At 38.8% G+C, this 19112-nt stretch overlaps 3 protein-coding genes across 3 annotated transcripts in view; all 3 read left to right on the top strand.

The window, feature by feature from the left end:
• Positions 1 to 3508: 3508 nt before the first annotated feature.
• On the top strand, positions 3509 to 11975 carry LOC109972129 (protein FRG1). The gene is made up of 8 exons (XM_020620795.1): positions 3509 to 3628; positions 4336 to 4403; positions 5293 to 5415; positions 7373 to 7430; positions 7758 to 7872; positions 9046 to 9150; positions 9350 to 9441; positions 11738 to 11975. Exons 1-8 carry the CDS (start codon positions 3570 to 3572, stop codon positions 11958 to 11960), a joined length of 843 nt encoding a protein of 280 aa, XP_020476451.1. The 5' UTR covers positions 3509 to 3569; the 3' UTR covers positions 11961 to 11975.
• A 340-nt stretch (positions 11976 to 12315) lies between these two features.
• LOC109972128 (protein FRG1-like) lies at positions 12316 to 17233 on the top strand. Its single transcript, XM_020620794.1, has 3 exons — positions 12316 to 12458; positions 14756 to 14866; positions 15478 to 17233. The coding sequence occupies exons 1-3, from the start codon at positions 12316 to 12318 to the stop codon at positions 15512 to 15514; spliced, it is 291 nt and encodes a 96-aa protein (XP_020476450.1). The 3' UTR covers positions 15515 to 17233.
• A 358-nt stretch (positions 17234 to 17591) lies between these two features.
• asah1b (N-acylsphingosine amidohydrolase (acid ceramidase) 1b) overlaps positions 17592 to 19112 on the top strand; it is an 11663-nt gene continuing 10142 nt past the window's right edge. The window contains exons 1-2 of the mRNA XM_020620778.1: positions 17592 to 17997; positions 18150 to 18196. Coding sequence (XP_020476434.1) covers positions 17929 to 17997; positions 18150 to 18196 — 116 coding nt within the window. The 5' untranslated portion in view covers positions 17592 to 17928. The remainder of the gene's footprint in view (positions 17998 to 18149; positions 18197 to 19112) is intronic.

Below are 19112 nucleotides of genomic sequence, written 5' to 3'. Positions count from 1 at the left end.
ATTATGTATTAATGCTTTGTAGATCAAATCGATATATAACAACTTAATAACATGAAGTTATAATTATAACAACTTTAGACTTGAGGGATAATTGTAAAACTCTTTACTAATGACTGTGCATTTTGAAAGGCAAGATGACACATTCTTCTTCTGGACTATTGTTTAGTTCAGCACACTCAGATTTGGCAGCTGCAGTCTGGTGTGAACAGTAACTTATGGTAGCCAATATAACCTACCTTAGCCTTCTCATCGTGTGTTGTTTTAACCAAGCAGTAACCAAATGAAGCCAATGCGGAAGTGCCAACGCCTGCAGTTCCTCAAATGGCCACTTGAGGCTGGCTCCAAGTGGGAGTCAATCACCATAGACTCCCATGTTAAAATGCCCAACAGCAGAAATAAACATGTTTATAACTTGGTACACAAAACGATTTTGGTCTCTAAAGCTAATTTCCCCTTCCATGACTGTAAGAGAGGTGAACTGTTATATAACTATCCTGCTTAAATTACCTTGAGACTAAAAGCAATGCATAATTAAGGGCATGGCTTCTCTGAGTGGCCCCCGCCACTGGTGGCTAGCTTCATTCAGCCCTCCTCAGGTCCACTCACGCTCCACCTCTTTGTCCATTTTTGGATTAGCTTCAACAACTTGTGGGCACAATGGCTGCTGTTTGGAAAAGGTAGCACAGACTCACTTTAAAGGTATAATCCTTAGGATTTCAGTCCTCATTAATTTGCCGACATCCATAGTCACTAGTGGTAACAGCATGTTACTATGGTTCAATACTACAGCAAACACTTTGAGCAGCTACAAATGCATTTCCTATGACTGCTTCACCATAAAAGAACACACCAGGGTGAACTAGCAGTAACTCTGATACAGCTGTGGTCAACCCTAAACAATGAGGCAGAGATAAATTAAAAACAGTAATGCTGGATTACATGCATACATGATTAGATGCAACATGTCCTGTCAAGCATGGATGGCCAACTTCAATCCAGCTGCAGCAGCTACAATGACTCCACTACTAAATGAAAGAAAGACTCTACTACTAAATAAAACTCCTATATAAGAAAGCTGGCTACAGAATATAGATCTACTAAATGGCTATTGCTGAAAAATGGTGACCAAATCTGGGTCTGAGCTCATGAAAACTTCAGCACATAGAATATAACTGAATACTCGACTTACTGAAGAGTTGAAATATGATCATTTATTAATATATTATAAATATGAAAGTACATTATGTTATATAAGGAACAAATGCCATCAAAAGTATAACCTTGCAATCTAAATGTTCTTATTACCAGCTTTGAAACTGATGTATAAGTCATCAGTAAATTATGTATTAACTGTTAATTAAGCCATTAGCTCCAAAGTACAGCTAGTGGGGTGCAGCACCACTTTTCTCTGTTATACTGGGAGTCTGAAGCATCAGATCCTGTGAGTGTGTTACCATTTTGCCTGACACTGTCTTCCTTCAGTTCTTTTTAAGTACTTATGGGCTTAACCACTCAGCTCTCTCAGTACAAGTTATGACTGTTTAATCCCATCAACAACAGGGATTGCTGGCAGGGTTATCACTGAATTTGAGAAATGACAGGAGTCTGAGCACAGGTCAGTGTGAAATGTTGATTCATGACTTCTGAAAATGCCACTGGCTAACTTTTTTAAGGCTTATGTGGCTTTTATGGCCAGATTAATCTTCCACGCTCAAGCTTGTCTTCAAGCACAGCAACGCGAGGACTCTCACAGTACATTACAGTAGTTTGTTTCCTGCTTCAGGTGAGACATATTTTGTGCTGGAGCCATTATGGTAAGTCTGGGTGGTTTTGGGCTGCCCCTGTCAGTTTTTCTGCAGTCTGACCACTTTTTCTCTTGAACGATAGAGTTCTTACCAGCTGAGTTTTACTGCAGTGGGCAGATAATGCAAGACAGTGTCTAATTAATTTTACTTCTTGACAGACTCCACAAATGATTTATTACCTCCTGTCACCAGCTCCTGATTGGGCCATTGCTGTTTAATGAGGCAACATTAGCATAAACAGCTATATGAGGACATCATCCTTGAGGTCACCAGTTGATTGGTGTGACTAGTTTTGAATTTTAGGGGAAGGTCTCGGGGGTTTGACTCAGAAAACTTTTAACATTTCAAGTCTCTGTGTGTGTGTGTGTGTGTGTGTGTGTGTGTGTGGGCGGGCAAGAAGAGACAAATGCCACTTCTTCAGACCCTCACCTAGATCCTGGAAATTACTGCCTTGATTTATGTTCTGCTGCGACTAAATCTGATATATGAAGGGAGGCCAAAATGTATTCACTGTAATGCAAATTATGTTGAATGACAGCGGTGATTATTCTCGTGTAGTTAACTTGACTGTGTAGTAAATCCAGGAATCACTCAGAGGTGAAGATTAGAGCAAAACATGAACATCCATCATGTATACTGCTTATCCTATAGAGGATTCACTCACATGGGCAATTTAGAGTCACTAATCAACCTAACCTGCTTGTCTTTGGACCGTGGGAGGAAGTCAGAGCACCCGAACAAAACCCACACATGCACGAGGAGAGCATGCAAACTCCACACAGAAAGACTCCAGTCAGTGCTAACCACTGCCCCATTGTGCCGCCCAAAACATGAACACCTATGGAAAAATTGTATGTGCATCTTATCAAGGTCTACCTGCATCCTTCCCCTCCACTTTACCTGTATTTTCACTCTCATCTGGTCACAAATTGACACAGCCAAACCAAAATCAGTTCAACCCCAGCAAACAAAATATTTGTGTACATGGCAGTAACTCCAGAACACAAACTGTGATAACCATGAGAATGAGAAATGATATATTGTGTGCTGGAGACTCGCAGTACCATGGCTGTTGGTTATTAAATTCACACTAACTAAGGAAGACTGCGTGTTTAGAGTTCTCACATGGTGAAGTTTCAGATGATCCAATATTCACACACAGCAAAGATTAGAGGGGGAAATAAAACAAAACTGAAAAGTTCTGTGTATCAGAACTTTCTTCACTCTCTTCCCTCTCCCATAAATCATCTCACAACCCCTCAGTTTTATCTGGTGATCCTTGACAAAGGCCCAGCTCCTAAGTTGGGAGCCATTGGTTTCAACTGTAAATCTAGCACAGTAAAACACTGCTTACAATATGATACATAAGTGGAAATATGTAATTTAATATCCCTGTCGAAGACAGCTTACCAGTTTACCAGTCAGGTCACTTAAGATAACTTTGCTCATTAAATCTCTTTTACTTCTAAGTATAAATTTCAACCTTGCCTCGCCTAGAATTGTAAGTCACTATTTTTACATTGTTATACCAATGCATTTGTTTAATTATAGGGTCTGATACTTTCTTACAACACTGTCTGTACCACAGAGAATATGGTGATATTTAAATCTCCTAGGTGTAACCTGAGTTTAGGTTGGTAAAATTTCTTAGGTTTCTTTATTCAAGCTGAACGTTCGATAACTGTATGAATAAGGTTGTGCCTCCACGGCCGCCGTACTTGTGTTTATTAGACGAGTCGTAGTACAGCTAAGCTGGGCGAAAAAATGGCAGAGTATTTACGTGTAAAATCAACTAGGCTAGTTTTGAAAGGTCGAGACAAAGGGTACGTTTTTACAAATCTTATTTAGTAACGTTACTACGTATCGCTACCGTCTGCATTTTCATAACTGCTAAGCTAAGTGAGCTTCTGCAGTCTGTGCTAGCTTAAGCTACATTAGCAAAGGCTAAAACGATAAAGTTACGAAGAACACCAATTTACTACTGTTCAACTGTATTTTATATTTTTTCCAGATTGTCAAGTTCAGTCAGTTGTTTGAGACCGGCTGACAATTTAACACAATACTTAGCTTGCAGATGCTAAAAGCTAGCATCATTCAGTTAGGGGCCAGCTGCTATAAATGCAGCTTTAGCAGCACCACAACCGAGAGCTATCTAATGCCAAAGTATTTGACTATGTCTGGTTAATATTTGCAAATAGCCTAAATACGGAAAACTAAACTAAACATGTTGTTCACTTTGTTGTTATGAGGCATGGGGATTTAAGGAAAACCAAAAATCAGATTTTGTTGTGAATTTACATTGCAACAGCACAAAATTAATGAAAACTAATCAGACTCGATGATTTCTCAAGGTCCTGCAGCTCGTATCCAAAATGTTCACTCAAATTGAAAAACAAATTTCTTATAGTTGCATTTAAAGGAAAATATATTCACTTTTCTAGAAATTGACCTGCCAGCTTGAGAGTCTGACTGAATATGTTTGACATTTTTGACATGATAATATTTTGTTTTCTTTTGTTTTTTCAAACAGAAAAAAGAAGAAGCACAAAGATAAGCAGAGAAAAGCTACAGATGCAGAAGAAAAACCTGATGTTGTTGGTGTGTGTAGCTATTTTACTTCTATAATTGTACAGGTGAACTAACAATATTTCATATCCCAATATCCTGCTGTCGTATAAATGGTGGAAATGATCAGGGTGGCAAAATTTAGCAAACGTTCTTTTCTTATGACATCACCAAATTATTTAGAAGACTTAAGAGTTACTTATCATGTTTTTAATATAACAGGAAACTAAGAGATTTGCATGTAAAAGTCAACTAAGATTAACATTCACAATTTTTTTACGACCACAGAAATGTTACATACATAATAAAAATGTATTAATCATCACTAGAGAATCAGTATTTCATACTTATGACATACTAATATTTGCAAACATGCCTGATGATTTCTGGGTTTACAATCAGAATTAGATAACTGATGTAAAAATCCCTTTAACCAAAAATATCCATAACTTCAGTGGAGTTGCTGTCTAGAGATAGGCTCTGTATGACCTCTTAATTAATTTGAGAGTGATGGCAGATTCTGCTTTAAGGCAATCATTGTATTTGCGTCTTGATCGTAGATTACACCTTTTAAATATATAATTACAATAATGCAAATTGATAAAGAACCTTCCTCTAGCATCTGAACCTACTGACAGTGAAAGTTCTAATGCTGTGTTGCAGTTTTGCTGATTCTGTGTCACTGAGTTTAAAGCACCAGCTTTAAGTAATGTTTGCTACACTGTTATACAAGGTAATTGGGTAAGTCTCCGAGTGAACGTTTTTTGGCAAATCCTTAACTCCTAGCACATGTTTTCTAGCTACAGTTTTATCCAAAAATGTGCTCAGAATCGAGATTGTACCCTAATGTTGCTGTGACTTTCAGCACACAGCGATGCCTTGTGTTGTTGCACCTTTTGACACAGGTCTTTCTTCTCATCAGGTGGTTGGTGGTCCATCAGCAGCTTTGGGGGGATTGCCGGAACAGTTGCCATAGAAATGCAGAACAACTCGTATATCCATGCTCTTGATACTGGGCTCTTCACACTCGGTGCACCACACAAAGGTAACATGATGTGCTGAGGTTAATTCTAACCAAGTTATTTTAGAGGAGTCGCCTTCTTCATCTAGCTGTTGTGGCTTTTATTCCAGTTGATTACTTTTCTCAGCTGAGTAGATTTTTTTTTTTTTTAATTTTAGGTGATACTTGGTATATATCAGTCTGAGTATTTTCTACAGCTGCTGAGTGTGTGATGCCAGCAACTTCTACTGCTTTAGGTTGCTTACTTGGGCGTTTTGATAGTTCTTATTGCAAGCTTTTGGTTGCGCTCCAAATAAGAGACTCATTTACAGTCGACCCAGTGATCCAATCAAGTTGAGAAGTTTGTAACTTAATTCATACCACAATGTTTGTAAATCTGAGTGTGTTTTTGCCCTGAACTCAGATTAGGGCTATCACATTTTAGTTGAATCATATCATCACAATAGGATCATATTGCCTCACCTTTTTGAAACACGCTGTTGTCTAGTTGATGATCCTATAAATGTATAATTAAAATGGACAAGGTAACTTTTTAGGGTCTTTGTTTTATGGAGTTGTAACAGTCACTGCAGTGATTTGTCAGGTGAGTAGTTGGTCAGCAGAAAATGAATTGGCAACTAATCTCATAAATGAATTAGATTTTGGTCCTTTTTCAAGTCAAGAGTAAAGTGAACTGAATACCTTTCATGTATGTATATATGTACACACACACACCTATCTATATATACCAGGTGGGATGTAAGCTGTCCTGTATTTCATCCAATGTGAAACTCAATTTTGAGGTCATGTTCACTGTAAGCTCCAGGCACTGGGGGATGAAGGGGGGCTTTGTTGTCTGTTCACAAAGCAGCAGATTATTTAAGTAGTAAATCTAGTCTGAAAAGGCTGAACAGGACGGACCAGAGCTAATTCAGAGTTTTCGCTCATTTCTGCCTTGAGGCACTTCTGAGGGAGTGGTGCTCATCGAAACAGTCAGCTCTGAAAGAGACAATACTAACAATTAATTCACCCCACATTCTGTGAGAACCAGTGAATATGACTGAGAGATTGAAACATCCCAATTCCCTTAGTGGGGCCTCATCCTCTGCATGCACATAAGCTCATTTCTAGGAGATGAAAGAGGACACGAGCTAGCAGTAGAGGAAGAGAGATTGCAGATTTCCCATCTTGACAGGATGTTCTGCACAGACACCACAAGCTGATGTTCTCTTAGCCAACTCACCGGGTCACAGTCTGACATTTCCAAGATAATCAACCTTTTGAAAAAACTGCATATGTCACATTTTGCCTCTGCTTTATTAATGCTCCCCTTGGTAATGTCTGGCTTACTTTGCTCTTCCTTCACCAGATGCCTGTGTGGCGCACTACAGATCACACGTAGCTTTGATTTATTGTAAAGGTTAGGAAGTGGCCTAATCACAGGCAGATTCCAGTCGCACAGAATCATGAGGAACCCAGGAGGCCTCAGTATGAAATAAAGTATTTAAACACAACACAGCTATTCTAGATGGTTGTGTTGGTGTACCGGACCCAGATCAGCACATCACGGAATAGCCAGAGGGTTTTGCATTATTAATTACAAGGATGCATAAGTAAAACATGAAGCAGGTCTTAAGAATGTGAAAAGGAGTGATGCGCATTTTAATAACGGCACATGATAGGTGCACTGTATTAATTAAACAGTACAAGAGTGTGGCAAGAGTTTTCTGTCAAAAACTGAAAGATCCATGCCCAGAATTTGCAGGTCATCAACTCAGCCGTTGTCTTGCCACCCAGGACAGTAAAGGCGAACATGAGACTTATAAAATAAAGAATAAGGATAAAATTTGAGAAATCAAAAAGATCATCAAACCATCATTAAATAAATCTGAACAACAGCATGGGATTAAAAACAAATCTAAAATGACACTGTACAGTATGTAGCACTTTGAAAAGCAGTACTAGCAATTAAACAAGTTAAATATTGTTGTATATGTTTCAGATGATGAAGGACCAGACCCTCCAGAGCAGTTTACTGCCGTCAAGGTCTCAGACGCACGGTGAGTACAAACTGCATATTGTATTTACATTCACAGACAATCCTTCACCAGCAGATTTATTACCCGCCATCAGCGTTTAATTTGAAGGATCTGTTTATATTGTTGAGATGTACACAAGTGATTTATGCTTCCTTCCTTGAAAGTCCTGCCTGCTGTGAAGTGGTTTCTTATGTGTTAGTTACAGGGTGTTGAGCTCAGAGTCGTGCTCTACTAATGTTAAGCTTTTTGTGCTCAGAAAAAAAACATCCTCTAGGAGAATCCAATGTGTTTGAACCTTAGAGGCCAGTGCCTGGAAAGATTTTCACTTCATGACTTCTGGTGTTACAGAATAGCCTTGAAGTCTGGATATGGCAAGTACCTGGGTATTAACTCTGAGGGTTTGGTGGTGGGGCGCTCTGATGCCATTGGCCCCAGGGAACAATGGGAACCAGTCTTCCAGGAAGTGAGTAAATCTTCATGTTTCTTCTCCTAATTTTGATCATGCTAATCTATTTTGGTCAATAAAAATGCTATTTAAGCTCAGACAATAAGCTAAGGGTGACACGTGAGTGACTTTTTCCCCCAATCTTACTAGATTGCTGTTTATTTCTCCTTGTCCCATCCCAGACCTCTGAAAGATGTCGCAGCCAGTGCTGTCCATATCTAACCCTCTCTCTTTTTCAATTCCATGTGATTATTTCCCTACTATGTGATGCCTTTAACGGACCTTACTAGAAAGGAATGGGATGTCGACTAACTACTGAAGGCATCTTGATTAAAAAACTGTTATGTTATAGTTTAGTTTAGAGTTGTCTTCATTGTTGTGGTGACCACCAGTAAGCGTTTCAGACCCACTGTAGCAGAGTGCCTTTAATGTGTGGCTTTGTAGTCTGAAAAGATATTTTGGTTAAATTCATTTTTTAAAGTGCTATCAAAATGTGTTCATGTTTTTCTAAGTGGTAACTAAAGGCAACACGAAGTTGTCATTAGCCATTAAAGTGCAAAATGTTTTAACACTGTGTTAACATCAGTGTCCTACCAATGCAATAGTCCAGGCAGAGAACAAACTTGCAGCAAGACAGAAATATGACACAAACATAAACACAGCAGTTATGTAAGGCAGGAGTTGGACACTGCATAAAGCATCTTGTAACAAGTCAGATGTAACCAATACTGTGTGTGCCAGGTTGTGTTACAAGTAGAGCTGAAGCAGTTTATTGATTAATCAATTAGATGATCATCAGAAAATTAATTGGTGTCTATATTGATAATTGATTAATCACTTTAGTAGGTTTTCCAGCATATACATATACAGTACTTTGTTTTGCAGTTACTTGTTTTTTCCTGCCTTTCACAGCTCTCCATGTGGCTGATTAGAGTTTAGCCCATGAGAGATGGCACTTAACTGTAGCCATGAACAACTGATTTATTATTCAGAATGCATCCACCTTATCACTGTAGCGCATTGCTCGCTTCGCTGCTTTGTTGAGCCCATAAATAACCTGCCTTGCACAACCTTGAGGCTCTTTTACATCAAATATCAGGCAACCTTTCATGCCTGTCACAACAACCAATCCCACTGCAATTCTATCTAATCTACTGCCTCTTCCTCTGTTTTCTTTCTGTTCTGCCTCAGGGTAAAATGGCTCTCCTGGCAGCAAATAGCTGTTTCATCTCTTACAGTGAGAGTGGTGACATCGTGGCCAAGAGCAAGATGGCAGGGGATGGCGAGATGGTGAAGGTGATGTGTAAATTGTGTTACTTCCACAAGGTTGCATGTTAATCTTTTCGTTTTAAGTATGCAATCTCTGTAGGGACCTGACTCTTGAGAGCAGAGGAGAAAAATATTTGTGACCTTCACTTCAGGGGGTTCAAGGTATTGATATTTAATGCGCAACTTCTCTCTGTTTATTTTTTTTTTTCTCCTGGATGATGAACAGATCCGATCAAGTGCAGAACGAGAGGTCAAGCGTAAAGATGACATTGCAGATGAGGACAGGGGCAATGTGAAGTCCTGCGAGGTCAATTATGTGTACGTATCTGCCACTGTGTGTAACTTCAGTGCTGGCTCTATACAGGCAGTTCACTAAAAAACAAATGAAACCACGGTCTGGAGTTGGATGTTCTGCAGCTTTTAAGTTAAACTGTTGTGCTTGGTTCAGTTTTAAGAGCCAATCAGAGGTTATTTCACCCATGTGAGACATGCCGGGCTGCTGTTGTAAGTTAATGTATGTTAAATACACAGATGGACCAGAAAAATAGAAGCTCCTGTGTATGTTTTTTCCTTCATGCTTCTGTCCGCGCCGGTGACAGCTGTGGCCAGAGGCATTGTGTTTGCGGGTTGTCCATACATACAGTTGTTAAGCAAGATGTTCAACATGAGTTTTGTAGGACAATTTGCTGCCGGTTTTCCGCGGTGTCTTAAAAAGTTTTAAAAGGCAATAAACCAGTTTAAAAAGCTTTAGTCACTATTTTAAGAGGTATTAAAGTTTGTAGCTATGTGAACAGCCTGTTTATTCAGAGTTTGTATGGTAAAGGTTTGTGTGAATCTATTTATTTATACTGCGCAGCCACACAGCTTGTGGAATCCTTTGTAGACACAGTGTCTCTGACCTGCATCTGGTGGAATCCAGGCTGAATTTGTCGTCCCCTGAAAAGGTCCAACATTTTGTGCACTCACTGTCCCACAGGCTGCTGTAAGTTTAACAACTCTGTGTTAAACTGACCTTACATAAACTAAAAACTCTAATGGGGAAGTGCAAGTTATATAGATGCGAGTTGTGGAGTTCAGGTCTTAAAATGTATTAAAAAGGTCTTGAATTTAACTTCACAATGCATGCATAGACCCCACGCTGCCTACCTACATAACCGTTTTATAGCTCTAGACTGCATTATTCAGATCTCCATTTACAGCTTGGCTATTGCTGGGAACATCACTGCTCTTGTTAAATGCACACGTTTTATCTTGTTGGAGTTTAAAACAAGTTAAACAGGGAGACCTGCAGGTCATCAAAAGGTCTGGAGCGATTTCACTCAGTAACACATCCAGCTTCCATGTGCCATACGATCCAGCAACATGACTTGTAAAACTTACTGGCAGTGTTGTGCATATTGTACATCTTTTCTGTTTTTCTCTTGTCTCAGATTTTGAGAGTACCTTTAAGTGGACCTTTCCCCTTTAAGTTGTTGTCACATTAATTATACTTGTTCACTACAGCTTGACATTTTACAGCCTGAGCACTAAACTGTGCAGCGTCCTCTGAAATGGACGTTATGGCACTTTACTGTGATTGAGGGAGAATACGATGATTTCAAAATCACATCTCTGGGTGGGAGATCGTGCTGTTAAGTTACCGCCTCATCAGGCCTGTACATTTAAAGATTCAGTTGATGGTCTGCTGTTAAGAGCGGGATGAGAAAGCGCGCAACGCCGCACTTTAGCTTCCGATGTTGCATGTGTTATATATACTGTGGCCTATTAAGTTCCAGGCAATATGTCCGAATCTGTTTTTTTGCTTGTCATGCTTCGGCTTGTGTTTTCACTCTATTATTTGTTTTAGATGAATGCCGGGGGAATCGACTCATCATGTTGACATGTGGATAATGGCTGCCCTTGAGCCTGTGTCTTGATGTAGAGTTTAGTGAAATGCCTTTTAGGATGGAGTTCAGCTTGAGGATCATAAAACAGGCAGAGAAAAAAACCTAAATGTTAAAGGGGTTGTTCATAGCACTGTTGTGCAAGATATTTAATGATATTGGTGAAGTAGTTTTACAATGAAACAGATTAAAGTGTTCTGTCTACTTTTTAGGGGAAATATTCAGGAAGTATCGTACTAAGAGGAAAATGCTCACAACTGATCACATTTCATTGTTGCCTTGATGCAGTAACGGCAATGTGACATGTATAAATTAGACTGAAACTGTTTGTTTGGACTCACGTTCCTGTTGGATTACATGGGAATGTGTCCAAACTTGAATAGTAGAGACATTTAAAAAATGTTTGCCTTAAATAGCAAATTCCTCTGTTATCTTCATAAAGTACTTCTGCCTTAGCTGAATATTTAAACATGAGTACTGTACAGGCTTAGCCACTCAACCTGTTGCTACTTGGCTGCCACTGTCAACATCTAAATTCTCTGCTTTGGTCAACGCTTGAGCTTATTACCTAGATTTCTTTTTGGGTTTTGCTGCCGAGGGCCTCAGTTTCAGTTGTCATAAGCAAAGGATAACGGGCGAAAATGTCAGTAGATTTGACGGAGAGTCTGTGTATGTGGCTGTCGTGTCTTTGCACATGCTTTTGTAATCTTATGTTTCTGTGTTAATTACAGGAAGAAGTTTCAGAGTTTTCAGGATCGGCAGCTCAGGATTAATGAGGAAGACTCTTCTACGCTGAAGAAAGCCAGAATGGATGGGAAGTTTCATGAAGCTTTGCTCGACAGGTGTGACAACAGACTCATTTATTTATTGTTAAACTCCAGTTACACATTCCTTTGTACTCACTCCTTTAAGTTCTTTCCTCTCAAAAACAGGTTATTAAATGTTGTATTTTGACTGGAAAAAAAATCATTTAAATTAGTGCTAAAACTACACCAAAGATTGTTTTTGTGTTCATGCACCCGATTAAAAGGGTGACATTTAAAATCCAAACACAGACTCAAAGGTTATGTATATAAAAGTCTAACACGCTGCAGTAGAACCAACATCTATTAATGTGTTTGTATCTGTTGTTTCATATGTGCTTGCATTGCAGTATTACAGATGTGTTAACTTGTTGAACTTGTGAAAGTTCATGGGCAGGCAGTGCAGGCAGCCTCGTGCTGTCATTACAACAGATACTGACTCTTGAGAGCAGAGGAGAAAAATATTTGTGACCTTCACTTCAGGGGGTTCAAGGTATTGATATTTAATGCGCAACTTCTCTCTGTTTATTTTTTTTTTTCTCCTGGATGATGAACAGATCCGATCAAGTGCAGAACGAGAGGTCAAGCGTAAAGATGACATTGCAGATGAGGACAGGGGCAATGTGAAGTCCTGCGAGGTCAATTATGTGTACGTATCTGCCACTGTGTGTAACTTCAGTGCTGGCTCTATACAGGCAGTTCACTAAAAAACAAATGAAACCACGGTCTGGAGTTGGATGTTCTGCAGCTTTTAAGTTAAACTGTTGTGCTTGGTTCAGTTTTAAGAGCCAATCAGAGGTTATTTCACCCATGTGAGACATGCCGGGCTGCTGTTGTAAGTTAATGTATGTTAAATACACAGATGGACCAGAAAAATAGAAGCTCCTGTGTATGTTTTTTCCTTCATGCTTCTGTCCGCGCCGGCGACAGCTGTGGCCAGAGGCATTGTGTTTGCGGGTTGTCCATACATACAGTTGTTAAGCAAGATGTTCAACATGAGTTTTGTAGGACAATTTGCTGCCGGTTTTCCGCGGTGTCTTAAAAAGTTTTAAAAGGCAATAAACCAGTTTAAAAAGCTTTAGTCACTATTTTAAGAGGTATTAAAGTTTGTAGCTATGTGAACAGCCTGTTTATTCAGAGTTTGTATGGTAAAGGTTTGTGTGAATCTATTTATTTATACTGCGCAGCCACACAGCTTGTGGAATCCTTTGTAGACACAGTGTCTCTGACCTGCATCTGGTGGAATCCAGGCTGAATTTGTCGTGCCCTGAAAAGGTCCAACATTTTGTGCACTCACTGTCCCACAGGCTGCTGTAAGTTTAACAACTCTGTGTTAAACTGACCTTACATAAACTAAAAACTCTAATGGGGAAGTGCAAGTTATATAGATGCGAGTTGTGGAGTTCAGGTCTTAAAATGTATTAAAAAGGTCTTGAATTTAACTTCACAATGCATGCATAGACCCCACGCTGCCTACCTACATAACCGTTTTATAGCTCTAGACTGCATTATTCAGATCTCCATTTACAGCTTGGCTATTGCTGGGAACATCACTGCTCTTGTTAAATGCACACGTTTTATCTTGTTGGAGTTTAAAACAAGTTAAACAGGGAGACCTGCAGGTCATCAAAAGGTCTGGAGCGATTTCACTCAGTAACACATCCAGCTTCCATGTGCCATACGATCCAGCAACATGACTTGTAAAACTTACTGGCAGTGTTGTGCATATTGTACATCTTTTCTGTTTTTCTCTTGTCTCAGATTTTGAGAGTACCTTTAAGTGGACCTTTCCCCTTTAAGTTGTTGTCACATTAATTATACTTGTTCACTACAGCTTGACATTTTACAGCCTGAGCACTAAACTGTGCAGCGTCCTCTGAAATGGACGTTATGGCACTTTACTGTGATTGAGGGAGAATACGATGATTTCAAAATCACATCTCTGGGTGGGAGATCGTGCTGTTAAGTTACCGCCTCATCAGGCCTGTACATTTAAAGATTCAGTTGATGGTCTGCTGTTAAGAGCGGGATGAGAAAGCGCGCGACGCCGCACTTTAGCTTCCGATGTTGCATGTGTTATATATACTGTGGCCTATTAAGTTCCAGGCAATATGTCCGAATCTGTTTTTTTGCTTGTCATGCTTCGGCTTGTGTTTTCACTCTATTATTTGTTTTAGATGAATGCCGGGGGAATCGACTCATCATGTTGACATGTGGATAATGGCTGCCCTTGAGCCTGTGTCTTGATGTAGAGTTTAGTGAAATGCCTTTTAGGATGGAGTTCAGCTTGAGGATCATAAAACAGGCAGAGAAAAAAACCTAAATGTTAAAGGGGTTGTTCATAGCACTGTTGTGCAAGATATTTAATGATATTGGTGAAGTAGTTTTACAATGAAACAGATTAAAGTGTTCTGTCTACTTTTTAGGGGAAATATTCAGGAAGTATCGTACTAAGAGGAAAATGCTCACAACTGATCACATTTCATTGTTGCCTTGATGCAGTAACGGCAATGTGACATGTATAAATTAGACTGAAACTGTTTGTTTGGACTCACGTTCCTGTTGGATTACATGGGAATGTGTCCAAACTTGAATAGTAGAGACATTTAAAAAATGTTTGCCCTTAAATAGCAAATTCCTCTGTTATCTTCATAAAGTACTTCTGCCTTAGCTGAATATTTAAACATGAGTACTGTACAGGCTTAGCCACTCAACCTGTTGCTACTTGGCTGCCACTGTCAACATCTAAATTCTCTGCTTTGGTCAACGCTTGAGCTTATTACCTAGATTTCTTTTTGGGTTTTGCTGCCGAGGGCCTCAGTTTCAGTTGTCATAAGCGAAGGATAACGGGCGAAAATGTCAGTAGATTTGACGGAGAGTCTGTGTATGTGGCTGTCGTGTCTTTGCACATGCTTTTGTAATCTTATGTTTCTGTGTTAATTACAGGAAGAAGTTTCAGAGTTTTCAGGATCGGCAGCTCAGGATTAATGAGGAAGACTCTTCTACGCTGAAGAAAGCCAGAATGGATGGGAAGTTTCATGAAGCTTTGCTCGACAGGTGTGACAACAGACTCATTTATTTATTGTTAAACTCCAGTTACACATTCCTTTGTACTCACTCCTTTAAGTTCTTTCCTCTCAAAAACAGGTTATTAAATGTTGTATTTTGACTGGAAAAAAAATCATTTAAATTAGTGCTAAAACTACACCAAAGATTGTTTTTGTGTTCATGCACCCGATTAAAAGGGTGACATTTAAAATCCAAACACAGACTCAAAGGTTATGTATATAAAAGTCTAACACGCTGCAGTAGAACCAACATCTATTAATGTGTTTGTATCTGTTGTTTCATATGTGCTTGCATTGCAGTATTACAGATGTGTTAACTTGTTGAACTTGTGAAAGTTCATGGGCAGGCAGTGCAGGCAGCCTCGTGCTGTCATTACAACAGATAAATATCACGTGTGTCAGCAGAAGCACCTCACAGAGCTGCATTTTCTTGCTTCTAGTTATTATTATTATTATTATTACTAGTTATTTTTCTAATATAGTAAAATATATTGGAGTATGTTTGATTTAAAGTTCAATGTAATTTAGTTTTGGGAATACACATTGAGTATTCTACATCCATACTGTGACTAACATGTCACCAATTTGTTTTCATTACAGGAGAAGCAAGATGAAAGCAGACAGGTACTGCAAGTGAAGACAACTTTGTAGATCACGGCCTCCTTTGATAACATATTGATTTCAGGAATTTGGCCTTTTAATTTGACATTAAATGTCCTTTTTGTTTTTATTTTTTTAATAAACATTACCTGGTCTGTTTTGTCATGCTCAGTTTTCCTGGTTTGTTTTTATTTCCTGCAGCCAATTTGATTATTTGTGGTGAATTCCAGACCCACTGGTTTGTTCAATGTAAATCATTAACTAGTGTGGTGTTTGCCCTGTGTTTATGTACAGAAGATGAAACTTGTGCCCAAAAATCACACGTTAATTTACAGTAATTTAAGTAAAGGATGTGGGGATAACTTAAATGATGTGTTTTACTCTCCACTTTATTTTCCATTGTACACAAACCTATGTCAACACTTGAACATTACACTTATGTGACTCTTCATCATCTCTTTCCAAAGCCATGGGCATTAATCTGCTGCTGTAACAGCCTCCACTCTGGAAAAGCTTTCCACAGGATTTAGGAGCCTGACTGCAGAGATTTGCTCCCATTCAGCCACAGGATTATTGGTGGGATTAGGTACTGATCTTAGGGCAATGTGGCCAGCTCAAATCTGGGGTTCCAGTTCATCCCAGAAGTCTTGGATGGGGTCAGAGGTCTGTGCAGACCACTCAGAATCCTCCACCCCAAACTGAGAACAGTTTCTCTGTGGCTCTGCCTTTATGCATGTTGTCATGCTGAAACATGAACACACCACTGATTTAAAGTGTTTGACTTGTCTTTTCTAACAAGTGTGCCAACCATTCCCTAGTCCCAGCTTCTCAGGGTTCACTGCTTTTCTTTGTCTTGTGTAACGTCTTTGGATTTTAGATTATTGGTCAAACAAGACACGGTGTTTAATGGATATCACATTTAGGCTGAGGGAATATGTGATGTAATGTCTTTGCTACTTTCTTGCATTTTATAGACCAAATGAATAATCAGTTGATTGAGAAATAATCAACAGATTAAATCTTAAATTAAAAGGTCATGAGTTGCATCTTAATGCTGCTCATGTACTGTATGTGTGTATGAATATTTGTATCAGTCATGGAAGATGTACTCAAAGCACCAGTAAAACTATATAAAAGTCAATTCAAAATCCCACAGAATTAAACATATATATTAGCAGAAGAAATGTATAATTCTCCAAAGTTAAAAGTTTTTGTTCTCTGGGAAAATGGCTCTGCTGACTGATATATGTATATTTTGATTATTGACTTCCTATACAGTTCGGTGTCTTCGTCCAGGCTCACCCCAGAGGGTCATGAGATGATTTGGTAGAAAAGTAAACAAAAACGAATTCCTGCACAAGTTAAAATTACTTGGTAGGTAGCCTTAACAGTGTGTTATTTTTAGAAAGATCCTGTGTTTTCAGCCAAAATTCTTATTCTGCAAAGTAACTAGTAACTGCAGCTGCCAGATGAAGTGTAGTGGATTAAAAATAGGTTATATTCCGGAAATGTGCTGAAGTAGCGATATAAAGTACAATAAATGAAATATATCATTAAATATTCAAGTACATTTGATTTGATTTGATTTAATCTTTAATGGTGTACTGTGCTTAATTGTTTCTCGCCACCGTGTGCTATTTAACAGATACTTAAACCCAATGTAACGTTAGTCCGCCGGAGCAAAACAAATGTATTAGACACATATAAATATAAATGTATGTGTCATTCAAGATGTATGCAAGAATAAGAGATTTAATCAAGAATGCATGAAGGAAACACTCTGTTTTAAATTTTCTGTGTATTACTTGTTTGGTGAAGAAGAGAATTACCTATGTAGAGATACTGCTTGCAGCCAATGATGCATGAAATTTTTTGTATAAGATGATGTTATGGGGTAGGACTGGATAAGTCTGACTTCTTCCTACTTCATTCAAGCATGTACTAGGTATAAGCAAATTGATAATGGATTAGCATTGGTTGGATTTGTGTAATTATGTGTGTGTGTTGATGTCATTTGTTCTGCATGCTTGAAAGAATAAATCAAATCAAATCACTTTAAAACAGATGGTGTCACGTGATGACATAAAGTCACCAAGTCATATGAGTGGTCATGTTACGTATTTTCACTTCCGTATGGAAACGACCATTGGCTGCGGCGTGTTTTGTTTCACTTTGTTAATTATTTTGTCCGAGCCGGTCGCCTTTGTTGCAAACAACAAAAACGGGATTGCTCAGTTTTACATCTCAACCATGTAACGTGGCTCGGGTGACATGTATTTGTGTAGAAAATGTTTTATTTCCTTTCGATAGCTTTGTTTCCCCCCCTCTTGTCATAAATGTTCGCTCGCCGCCGTCACGAGGTATAAACACTGCCTGTCGGAGCTTCCGTAGTAAACTTCAGGTAACAAACTGACGCTGAACGGAGAAAGATTTTGGCGAAGTTGTCTGAAAATGGGGCGTTGTGTTTTTCTTGTTTTAGCGGCTTTATTCTCCGTTACGTCGACACAGTTTAAACCACCGGTAAGTGATGTTTCAGTGTCCTTAACAGACGAAGATGACAAAGACAGAATGCGTTGAATAATTGCATTGAGCTGTACTGATATGTTCTCTTTGAATTCACACACAAATAATCGACTCTGTGATGTACTACTTTTATTTTCATTTGTTTGCAGTATGCAGAAGACTGTAGGACTGGAATGTATCCACCAACTGGCCCTACGTAAGTGTCTGTAAATGACATTACTGTGAACGAATGCTTTGCCAAATCAGTGCCGTTTTGACACACCTGTGTTTCCTAATAATGGAAATAAACGCTGATGCCTTCACTTGCTTCTCGTAAATCTTATCGTCCAAATTTGGAAGTTGCAGTTTGCACCTGTAACAAGGTGACATCTTCAGATGTCTAATTTTGTTCGCCCAGCAGTCTAAAACTTAGATATTTTCTTTATCTGTGGTATAAAACAATCAACGTTCCTATTTGTAAGGCTGAAAATTGCAGAGTTTTGTGAAAATATTTGGTGAAAAGTGACTAAATCATAAAGTTAGTTGCTTCTGCGATTGTCAAATTGATCGTTGCAGCTCTTCTTGTAGGTAAACTTTGTTTTTCTGTATTGTTGGATGCAATTTGATGAATAATTAATGGGGTACTTTACAGATTTTACACATCAAGATAAGTTTATTAGTCACAGAGGATTTCTCTGTTTGTCATACACAGCTCTGGAGGAACTTTAAAAAATTAATCTATCACCTACAGTTTTGATCATCATTTAAGCCATTTATTTGTCCTTGTTTTATTAATTTAAATGTCTTTGTACTGTCGGTTGGACAAAAAAAAGATGAATGTCAAATTGGGTGCTGAGAACTTGCAGTTGCTTGTCGCCCTAATCAGGTTCATAACAACAAATCGATGACACAGAGTCTGCATTTCAAACTAGGGGCAAGCTGCTTTTATTTAATTGTTGTTACTGTTATTAGTCTTTATTGTCTATGCTACTGTTTTGAGTGTTGCACCTATCAATCTAACCAAATTAACTGAGAATATAACCTACCCACCTCCCCTTTTTCTTTTCCTCTTTCTAATCATTTACCGATTTTGTTAATTGTATTTGCTTTTGTTTTATGTCTCTCTCTCTCTC

Source organism: Monopterus albus, unplaced genomic scaffold, assembly GCF_001952655.1.
Source record: "Monopterus albus unplaced genomic scaffold, M_albus_1.0 scaffold247.1, whole genome shotgun sequence".
Lineage (NCBI taxonomy): Eukaryota > Metazoa > Chordata > Actinopteri > Synbranchiformes > Synbranchidae > Monopterus > Monopterus albus.
This window is presented reverse-complemented; position numbering and strand designations above follow the sequence as displayed.

Coding starts and splice junctions, on each gene's coding strand:
- LOC109972128 (XM_020620794.1), top strand. CDS start 12,316: ATGCGCAACTTCTCTCTGTTTATTTTTTTTTTTCTCCTGGATGATGAA. Junction 12,459..14,755: donor TCCTGCGAGGTCAATTATGT/GTACGTATCTGC, acceptor TGTTAATTACAG/GAAGAAGTTTCAGAGTTTTC. Junction 14,867..15,477: donor CATGAAGCTTTGCTCGACAG/GTGTGACAACAG, acceptor TTTTCATTACAG/GAGAAGCAAGATGAAAGCAG.
- LOC109972129 (XM_020620795.1), top strand. CDS start 3,570: ATGGCAGAGTATTTACGTGTAAAATCAACTAGGCTAGTTTTGAAAGGT. Junction 7,431..7,757: donor GTCAAGGTCTCAGACGCACG/GTGAGTACAAAC, acceptor CTGGTGTTACAG/AATAGCCTTGAAGTCTGGAT. Junction 9,442..11,737: donor TCCTGCGAGGTCAATTATGT/GTACGTATCTGC, acceptor TGTTAATTACAG/GAAGAAGTTTCAGAGTTTTC.